The 10,863-nt window shown below is 40.2% G+C and overlaps 1 protein-coding gene across 1 annotated transcript in view; it reads left to right on the plus strand.

Annotated features, from left to right (window-relative positions):
• LOC125880997 (glucagon-like peptide 2 receptor) overlaps positions 1-10,863 on the plus strand; it is a 63,710-nt gene that overhangs the window by 44,157 nt on the left and 8,690 nt on the right. Inside the window, exons 11-12 of the mRNA XM_049563894.1 lie at positions 10,403-10,541; positions 10,630-10,671. Coding sequence (XP_049419851.1) covers positions 10,403-10,541; positions 10,630-10,671 — 181 coding nt within the window. The remainder of the gene's footprint in view (positions 1-10,402; positions 10,542-10,629; positions 10,672-10,863) is intronic.

Consider the following 10,863-nt stretch of genomic DNA (forward strand, 5'->3'; position numbering starts at 1 on the left):
GCGCACCTTCGGTGAAGACTTTTGGCACGAAACTGTCACTGTGCCAAGCCGGATCTGTCGACACCTCGCCCTGCTGCGCCACCACATCCATCTCAGCGCACCTCGGTCTGCCAAACTACCAAACTGAGCATGCCTCGGGTTGCGCTGCTCGAAACTAGCTCTGTGCGGGGTTCACCACCCTGCGCCGCGCCAGGAAACTAGAGCCCAGAGACTAGAATTGAAACGTATCGGCTCTGCTGCCATTCCAGAGCACAGACGCAACCCACACACATCTGGTGGAATTCCTTATAAGGTGAACTGTTTCACCGTATAACACGATAAATAGTATATTGATATGTTATTATATGATGCGTCCGTCGCACAAAATAATATAACTTTAGTTTATGAAGAGATAAGACAGAGCCCTCTCCTCTCATCTTATATGCTTTACACACAAGTGTGTGAATTGACCTGGATATGAAGCATCCGTAGCACCAAATAATAAAACAGTGGTTTCTAAAGAGCAAAAAAAAAAAAACTTAAAATAAATCAGCAGCAGCAGTCATATTTCAGCAGCAGAGCACCACCGCTGCTAGTTGCATATAGGGGAAACACTTGCTCAGTGGATTTGTTCTGTTTTGGAATACACAGTATTCTTCCAAACTAGTGTTACTGTATTTTAATATTCAGAATTTCGCTTCAACAGGCTCTCTCTTTTTTTGACCTTACATCTGTTTGCATCCCTGAGAATAATGCCCAACAATATTGCTCAAAAAGTTGCTCTGTGTATCATCAGTCATCAGTCTATCAACAGTTGTGTTGGTTAGTCAAAATGAATGAGGGCTGCACAATATTAGACAAAACTGACAATGCGACGATTTTGTATACTGCGATATGTATTGCAATATACAGTGTATTGCAATAACTTGAATAGCTCAAACTGTCATGGAAATTGAGAACTTCACAACCTGAAGTATTAACCAGCAAAATAAGTATGGCATATTGCCTTTTTAATTTTTTTTTTTTTTTTTTTTAAATTTTATATACTTTATTAATCCCCCTGAGGGGAAATTCAATTTTATAACACACAGGTCCAAAAGACACACACATGCACAAACAGGACCTATACATGCACAAAGTGGAGAGATGTCAGAGTGAGGGGGCTGCCTTGGTCAGGCACCCCGAGCAGTTGGGGGGTTCAGTGCCTTGTTCAAGGGCACCTCGGCAGTGCCCAGGAGATGAAATGGCACCTCTCCAGCCACCAGTCCATGCTCCATATTTGGTCCGGACGGGGACTTGAACAGGTGATCCTCCAGTTCCCAACCCAAGTCCCTATGGACTGAGCTACTGCCACCCTTGGCTAATATTATATTGATATGATAAACTTACACTGCGAGTCTCACAATATGACTATTGCACAAGAACACATTGCGATGGTGATACTCGAATGATATTGTGCAACCCTAAATTAAATTGAATTCTATGGTTCATCATAGAAAAATAACCAGTTTTCGGATTGGATTTATGACCCTTGGACCATTTTTGCACTGCATAGGAGTGACCCCCATCAAGTTGTTGGAAGTAACTTCTACTTTAAAGAAGTAACAGACAGCATTTCCTCCTAAATATATCATTATGAAAACAATGTGGGCAATGTGGGTTGCACAGGGTTGTATACACAGTAAAATCAGACTATCAGCATTTACATAGCTTACTGAATGGCTTTGCAATCTTTGTAATAAGCTTCTGCCACCGGTGCCGACATTTCGCGGAAAAAATCTGCTTTACGGCAGGAAACCCGTCATGTATTGCGAAACTGGTAGGTCAGCCAATCAGGGACAGGAGCTGGTCCTTATGCGGAACTGAACGGGGCATGAGATAGTTGAGTCAAGAGCACAATGGCAGACGGACAAAGTTTGGAGACAAGTGAAAACGGCCGAGCAAAAGAAAAGGAGCTCCTCTGTCTGAGGAGGCGAGGATGCACAAAAAGGAGAGTGATAAAACAGAAGAAAAACAAGAGTAAACCTCAGGCGTTCAAGAGATGGAGGGAGCTCCGTGACCAAAGAGGCTTCAACACCGGTGTCCAGCTAGCTTTCTTTCTAATGGATCAGTAAGTAACACAGCTAAATGTCAGCTAGACGAGAGAGGACTGTACTGTACTGGCTGCTAGTTAATTCCTAGCTGGCCAGCATCGCAAATCGCCGCAACAAGGGACCGGGTAGCAACTGTTGGTCGGCTGACATCCTCGTTGCCATTCTACGGCAGCCCTCGGACAGTTTTCAACAGTCAACGGCTCACTATACATTGTCCCTCACGTGTCTACTGTTTGTACTGATACTGTGCATATTGGTTTAATTTACTGTGAGTTGTTTGTACTGGTACTGTGCATTCTGGTATAATTTTTTGCATTACTATTTGTTGTTTTTTCTTCAGATAAATCTGATAATTGTTGCTCGGTCTCTTTACTCATTTATTTAGTAGAGTGTCCACACACCTTCTCATTCTACATATACATAGAGGTATACTGGTGGATTTACAGCCTGCATTTTATTGATTATCTCTGATTCCCACAGTCAATTTGGTCTTTGTGACAGTGCGAGCAACACTGCTGACGCTAGGTGGCGCCAAGCTAAAAAAACAACAATCTATCTGTTGCCTCTTTAAGTACATTTTAAACTAACTACTTTTTACTTTTACTTGAGTAGATTTTTAGATGGGTAGCTTTACTTGTACTTAAGTGGAATTTCATCAAAGTAAACGTACTTTTACTTAAATAGAATTTTTCAGTACTTTTTCCACCTCTGCAAGAAACCAGTGCTTGCAAAAGGTTCCTAGGTACATATTGAAAATGCACAAACTGGCATTGGGGGAATACATACGCTATCTTTGCTGCAGTCTGAATGGAAGCGATATGATGTGAATTCGCGACAATCGGCGTCATTACAAAAGTCGTAAAGAAAGCAAGGGAAGAACATTTAATAAAGCCCTGGAGGGTGGGAGTGGATGAACCCGGTTATAGAGTACCTGCCCGGATGGGACGCTCTAAAACTAAAGCGAGCACGCCCGCAAGGAGGCAGGGATCATTTCATTGGTCAACTGTAAACCTTCTATTGGTTGGGGGATTTTGACAGGGTTGGTATCTGAGTGCAAGCACACAGTTTGAGCAGAAACTTAGTAGATCTAAGCGCAAGCAGAGGCTATTTGAGTGCAAGGGCAGGGTTTTGAGGGACAATTTTACAAAATCTGAACGTGAAATCAATAAATAATGCTCTCAAACTGATATTCCACTTTCTTGAATAAAGATGGGGATAAAGCTCCAAGCTCTATACGGTCCCAGCTATCACAGTCCTCTGAGGTTTCCTCTAACCTGGCTGTGACTGTGGGAAGCAAGGCATGTATAGTCGATCCATGCACTCAGGTGTCGATCAACCAATAGGTGAAAAGTTCACCCCATGACACACTTTGGACAGCCCCCTCATTTGCCTTTACATTTCTTCATGTGGCAGGGTAAGAAAAGTAAATGAAAATGAGGTGGCTGTCCAAAGTCTGTCATCCTCATGACACACTTTGGACAGCCACCATTTGCATTTACTTTTCTTCATGCCTTTCTGCATTCTGAAGAAATGTAAATGTGAAAAGAATTCAGGAAGTAATGTAATTGTATAAATTGTATTAAATGTCTGAAGGAATGTAAATGTACAAAAATATTTGAAGGAGTGTAAACGTATGAAGAAGTGTAAATGTATAAAGAATGAGTGAAGGAATGTAAATGTTAAAATGTATATAGGAATGTAAATGTACAAAGAATGTGTGAGGGAATATAAATGTAAAAAGAAAAGGTGCATTTCATCAGTTAATCAATGCCTACATTTATTTTTTATATATTTTTGGTGCAGTTTAATGGCATATGAATTTATTTATTGACTCATTTATTTATTTATGTATTTATTTTTAATTTTGGCAGTTCCGGTCCTCCATAATTTATGAGTTTCTACGTGATTTTAATTTCCTTTGAAGACCTCTTAAATTCTTCACTGAAATATTTCTTTTTTGCAGTTCTGCCTGAATGAGTATATTTATTTCTGTAAGATTTGTAAATATGAGACATACTTTCTATAGACAGCTTAAATAAATCAACTATGAACCAAGACTTATTAAAGCCATGACTGTATTTCTTGGTAGAGCTGAGAATTGGAAAACATTCATTGAAACTAAAGCTTGTAACTTTCATAGACTTTATAATTTATAATTATAATTATAACTACAGCTATTGTGGTACAATAAGTTGAAAGTATATATTAATATCTGATAGTATACATATTTGCCAATAATCATGTAACAGTAGAAGTATGACTAATGATAACAGCAGCAGCAGGAGACATCAGGCAGGACCACAGCAGCAGCACAACCACACGTCACACTATCCAGGCATCGCTTTGATATAAGTTAACCTGCGAGACAGTGGAGCGCAAAGGCTCCGGAGAAGATGCCGAGTTAGTGACATGCATTATGGCCGAGTTAGCAAGATGCAATAACAGGACATGAGTGTTAGCAAAGGGGAGAGAGAGAGAGAGAGAGAGAGAGAGAGAGAGAGAGAGAGAGGAGAGAAGGTGCTCGGTGTATTATAGGAGGTCCCCCAGCAGACTAGGCCTAAGTCAGCCTAACTAGGGGCTGGTATAGGGCAAGCCTGAGCCGGCCCTAACTATAAGCTTTATCAAAGAGGAAAGTCTTAAGTCTAGTCTTGAATGTGGAGACGGTGTCTGCCTCCTGGACCGTAACAGAATGATGATTCCACAGGAGAGGAGCCTGATAGCTGAAGGCTCTGGCTCCTGATCTACTTTGGAGACTTTAGGGACCACGAGTAACCCTGCGTTCTCAGAGCGCAGTGTTCTGGTGGGATAATAGGGCACTATGAGCTCTCTAAGATATGACGGAGCCTGACCATTTAGAGCTTTATAAATTAACTAGGATTTTAAATTCAATTCTGGATTTTACAGGGAGCCAGTGCAGAAAACCTAAAACAGGAGAAATATGATCTTGTGTCCTAGTTCCTGTTAGTATACGTGCCGCTGCATTCTGAATTAGCCGGAGAGTTTTTAAAGACTTATTAGAGCTACCTGATAATAGAGAGTTACAGTAATCCAGCCTAGAGGTAACAAAAGTGTGGACCAATTTTTCTGCATTTTTTCGGGTCAGGATAGGCCCAATTTTCGCAATATTATGCAGATGAAAAAATGCAGTCCGTGAGATTTGCTTTAAAGGAGAACTAAAAGACAAATCTTGGTCAAATATTAGGTTTCTTACGGTAGTGTTAGAGCCCAGAGCAATGCCATCTAGAGAAACTGTGTCATCAGATAAAGAGTCTCCTAGTTGTTCGGGGCCAAAAACAATAACTTCAGTTTTGTCTGAATTTAATCAATCAATCAATCAATCAATTTTATTTATAAAGCCCAATATCACAAATCACAATTTGCCTCACAGGGCTTTACAGCATACGACATCCCTCTGTCCTTAAGACCCTCACAGCGGATAAGGAAAAACTCCCCAAAAAACCCCTTTAACGGGGGAAAAAAAACGGTAGAAACCTCAGGAAGAGCAACTGAGGAGGGATCCCTCTTCCAGGACGGACAGACGTGCAATAGATGTCGTACAGAACAGATCAATATGATAAATTAACAGTAATCCATATGACACAGGGAGAGAGAGAGAGAGAGAGAGAGAGAGAGAGAGAGAGAGAGAGAGAGAGCGAGAGAGATATGCAGGTAATGACAGTATCTTACAACAACATTAATGGAAGTAATAATATTATAGTTATAGTTCTGGTTACTGCGGTACAATATGTTGAAAGTATGTATTAATACCTGGCAGTATACATGTGTGACAATAATCATATGTGTATAATAACAGAAGAAGTATGACTAATGACTAATGATGGCAGCAGCAGCAGGAGGCATCTGGCGGGACCACGGCAGCAGCACAACCACACACGTCACACTGTCCAGGCACCGCTGTGATATGAGTTAATCTGAGAGACAGTGGAGCACAAAGGCTCCGGAGAAGAAGCCGAGTTAGTGACATCCAGAATGGCCGGGTTAGCTAGATGCAGTAATAGGATACGAGAGAGAGAGAGAGAGAAGGAGAGAAGGGGCCCGGTGTATTATAGAGGGGTCTCCGGCAGACTAGGCCTAAGTCAGCCTAACTAAGGGCTGGTACAGGACAAGCCTGAGCCAGCCCTAACTATAAGCTTTATCAAAGAGGAAAGTCTTAAGTCTAGTCTTAAATGTGGAGACGGTGTCTGCCTCCCGGACCGTAACAGGAAGATGATTCCACAGGAGAGGAGCCTGATAGCTAAAGGCTCTGGCTCCTGATCTACTTTTGGAGACTTTAGGGACCACGAGTAACCCTGCGTTCTCAGAGCGCAGTGTTCTGGTGGGATAATATGGCACTATGAGCTCTCTAAGATATGATGGAGCTTGACCATTTAGAGCTTTATAAGTTAACAGTAGGATTTTAAATTCAATTCTGGATTTTACAGGGAGCCAGTGCAGAGAAGCTAAAACAGGAGAGATATGATCGCGTTTCTTAGTTCCTGTTAGTACACGTGCTGCTGCATTCTGAATTAGCTGGAGAGTTTTTAAGGACTTACTAGAGCTACCTGATAACAGAGAGTTACAGTAATCCAGCCTTGAGGTAACAAAAGCGTGGACCAATTTTTCTGCATCTTTTCGGGTCAGGATAGGCCTAATTTTCGCAATATTACGCAGATGAAAAAATGCAGTCCGTGAGGTTTGCTTTAAATGAGAATTAAAAGACAAATCTTGATCAAATGTTACTCCGAGGTTTCTTATGGTAGTGGCAGGGGCCAGAGCAATGCCATCTAGAGAAACTATGTCATCAGATAAAGAGTCTCTGAGTTGTTTGGGGCCAAGAATAATAACTTCAGTTTTGTCTGAATTTAACATCAGGAAATTGGTGCTCATCCAAGTTTTTATGTCTTTAAGGCAATTATGGAGTTTAGTTAATTGATTGCTTTCTTCTGGCTTCATCGATAAATACAATTGTGTATCAATTAACAATGGAAATTTACAGAGTGATTTCTAATGATGTCACCTAAGGGAAGCATGTATAGAGTGAATAGGATTGGTCCGAGCACAGAACCTTGTGGAACTCCAAAACAAACTTGAGTACATAAGGATGATTCATCGTGAACATGAACAAACTGTAAATGATCAGATAAATAAGGTTTAAACCAGCTTAGTGCAGAACCTTTTAAGCCAAATAAATGTTCTAGTCTCTGTAGCAGAATTTGATGGTTACTTGTGTCAAATGCCACACTAAGATTTAATAAAACAAGTACAGAGATTAATCCTTTGTCTGAAGCAATCAGAAGGTCATTTGTAATTTTAACTAGTGCTGTCTCAGTGCTATGATGCACTCTAAATCCTTACTGAAATTCCTCAAATAAATTATTATCATGGACAAAATCACACAGCTGGTCTGCAACTACTTTCCCAAGGATCTTTGAGGATATTTGTCTGTAGTTGGCTAACACCTCTGGATCTGGGTGGGCTTTTTTTTAGAGGTTTAATTACAGCTGCCTTAAAAGACTGTGGTACATAGCCTGTTAATAAAGATATATTGATCATGTCTAATAAGTGAGTGTTAACTGAAGTTAAGACTTCCCTAAGTAGCCTAGTTGGGATGGGGTCTAAGAGACACGTTGATGATAATAGAATTAATTAATATATTAATATAATAATTAGAATTTTGCCATTAAAAAAGCTCATAAAATCATTACTGTTTAGGGCTAAAGGAATACAAGGCTCAATAGAACTGAGACTCAGTCAGCCTGGCAACAGTGCTGAAAAGAAACCTGGGTTTTTTCTTATTTTCTTCTATTAAAGCTGAGTAATAGTTTGCTCTGGCATTGCGGAGGCCCCTCTTATACATTTTGAGACTGTCTGCACAGATTCTTCCAGTTTGGTCAATCGCCAATTCCTTTCAAATTTTCGTGATATTTGTTTTAAGTTACGGGTTTGAGAGTTATACCAAGGAGCGAACTTTCTTTGCTTTGCTGACTTCTTTTTAAGAGGTGCTACAGAGTCGAGTGTTGTTTGCAGCAAGCCTACGGCGCTATCGACAAGATGATCATTACGGGAGAGTTTAAAGTCAGTACGGGAAACCTCTGTTACTGAAGGACATGGTATTAAATTTAACGACGAATGAATGATTTCCTTAAATTTTGCAACAGCACTATCTGATAAACATCTAGTATAGTAACTGTTGCTGAGTGGCATGTAATCGAGTAAAAATAAATCAAAAGTAATCAAATAATGATACGATAGCAAGGGATTCTGTGGAAAGACTGTTAGGTTATCAATTTCAATTCCATACGTCAAAACTAGATTGAGGGCATGGATAAAACAGTGAGTGGGTTTATGTACACCCTGACTGAAGCCAATGGAGTCTAATAATGAGATAAACACAGTAGCCAGGGAGTCATTATCAACATCAACATGAATGTTAAAATCACCTACAATAATAACTTTATCTGATTTAAGAACTAAACTGGATAAAAACTCTGAGAATTCAGATACAAATTCAGAATACAGGCCAGGAGCACGGTACACTACAACAAATAAAAGTGGCTGAGAGGTTTTCCAGGTCAGATGTAAAAGACTAAGAACAAGGCTTTCAAAGGAATTATAATCTAGTTTAGGTTTAGGGCTGATTAATAGACAGACCAGCGTTAAAAATGGCAGCAACCCCCCCACCTCGGCCGCTGCCTTGAGGAATGTGGGTATTATTATGACTGGGAGGAGTGGATTCATTTAGATTGACGTATTCATCTTGACACAGTTTCAGGTTTCAGTGAGGCTGAGTAAATCAATATATATATGATATTAATTTGTTCACTAACACTGCTTTAGATGTTAGAGACCTGATATTTAACAGTCCGCATTTAATTCTTCTGTTTTGTCTTTCTATCACAGAGGAGGTTTTAATTTTTATGAGGTTGTCATGCACAACTCCTCTTTGTTTAATTTTAGATTTAGATAATTTAGGTGGTCGGGGGATAGACACCGTTTGTATAAAACTATGGATGGGTAACTGCACTAGAAGCTCAGAGAAGTGTGTAAGACTTCGACTCTGAGTCCTGGTCTCAACTCTGGGTTGTCAGGGTTTTGAATTACTAATAAACTTGGCCAGGTTCCTAGAGATGAGAGCAGCTCCATCCAAAGTGGGATGAATGCCGTCTCTCCTAATCAGATCAGGTTTTCCCCAGAAAGTTTGCCAATGATTCACGAAACCCACATTGTTTGCTGGACACCACCTGGACAGCCAGTGCTTAAATGATGACATGTGGCTAAACATGTCATCAGTGGTCAGATTTGGGAGGGGTCCAAAGAAAACTACTTAGTGCGACATAGTTTTAGCGTATTCACACACTGAGGCAACATTAATTTTAGTGACCTCCAATTGGCATAACCAGATGTCATTGCTGCCGATGTGAATAACTATCTTACTAAATCTACATTTAGCCTTAGCCAGCAGTTTTAAATTTGACTCAAGCTCGCCCGCTCTGGCCCCAGGGATACATTTGACTATGGCCGCTGGTGTTGCTAACTTCATGTTTCTCAAAAAAGAACTGCCGATAACCAGAGTTTTCTCCTCAGCGAGTGTGTCGCTGAGTGGGGAAAAGCGGTTGGAAACATGAACAGGCTGGTGGTGAACCATTGGCTTCAGCTTGAACTACATTATTTATCTTTGAGTGAAGATAAATAATGAATGAATTTGTCATAGTTTCTTGACTTAGACTTCTTATACACAGATGAAATGTAGATAATGTTCGATAATAACTACAAAGGTTAGCCCCTATGAGCCCAGTCCAGCTGTATTTTCAGATGATCCAGTTGCAGTTTCTCACTGAATAGTTCTCTCACTTTTTCTTCAGATTCAGAAACCTTTTGCTGGTCAAACAATTCACGTACTTGAGCCATGGTGACATATTCCTCAGTGGTGTTGTTTGAGGCTTAGGAGGCATGGTTGGTCATCAAGGCCTCCTGGGCCCAGAGTTCAGCAGAATAGATTCAAATAGAGCCAAAAACCTCCAAAGATACCAGCAAAGTCCACAATTTTTCAGTATTGAGATTGTTTTAATCTTATTAGTTGAAACAGCAGCAGAAATTTTGAGTTTAATGCAGGATTCCTCATATTTTTTGAGATAGAAAATCAGCCACAGATTCAGAGAAAAACAGCAGCAGCCATCTTGAACACATTCCAAGTGAAGTGCATCTTGAAAAGTAGTGTATAGTGTAAAAGTAAAAAGTAGTAGTGTAGTGTATTCTTTTAATTCTGTTTCTGCCTTGTCCTAAAAGTCTCAGTTTATTCACCACATCATGTTTTTGTTAATAACCTTCAGCTTGGCCAGAGCAACACTGGTACTGATTCCTTTGCTGGGAATCCATGAAGTGGTTTTCACTGTGCTGATAGATGAATGTGTGGAGGGCAGCAGTCGCTATGCCAGGAACTTCATCAACCTCACCCTCAGCTCATTTCAGGTAACACCTGTGAAAAAGAAAAACATTGCAAGTCTTTTTTGTTACAAACCCACATTAACCATAATTTGTAATGTGTAACCTTTTTCAGGGATTCTTGGTTGCTGTGCTGTACTGTTTTGCTAATGGAGAGGTACATTTCTTTTAATTCGACTTTAAGGCTGAACCAATTGATATTCATAATATTAAAAATGGTAAATGACTGTGTAATGTGAAGCTGTCATTCATAGTGACAAATTTACAGATATTTATTATCCAACTTTGTAGATAACGGCCAAGCTTTTTTAGCCTGTTTTAGCTCATTGTTTTGTTTTGGACCACAAAC

The sequence above is a fragment of the Epinephelus fuscoguttatus genome, linkage group LG20 (genome assembly GCF_011397635.1).
Source record: "Epinephelus fuscoguttatus linkage group LG20, E.fuscoguttatus.final_Chr_v1".
NCBI classification, from domain to species: Eukaryota; Metazoa; Chordata; class Actinopteri; order Perciformes; family Serranidae; genus Epinephelus; species Epinephelus fuscoguttatus.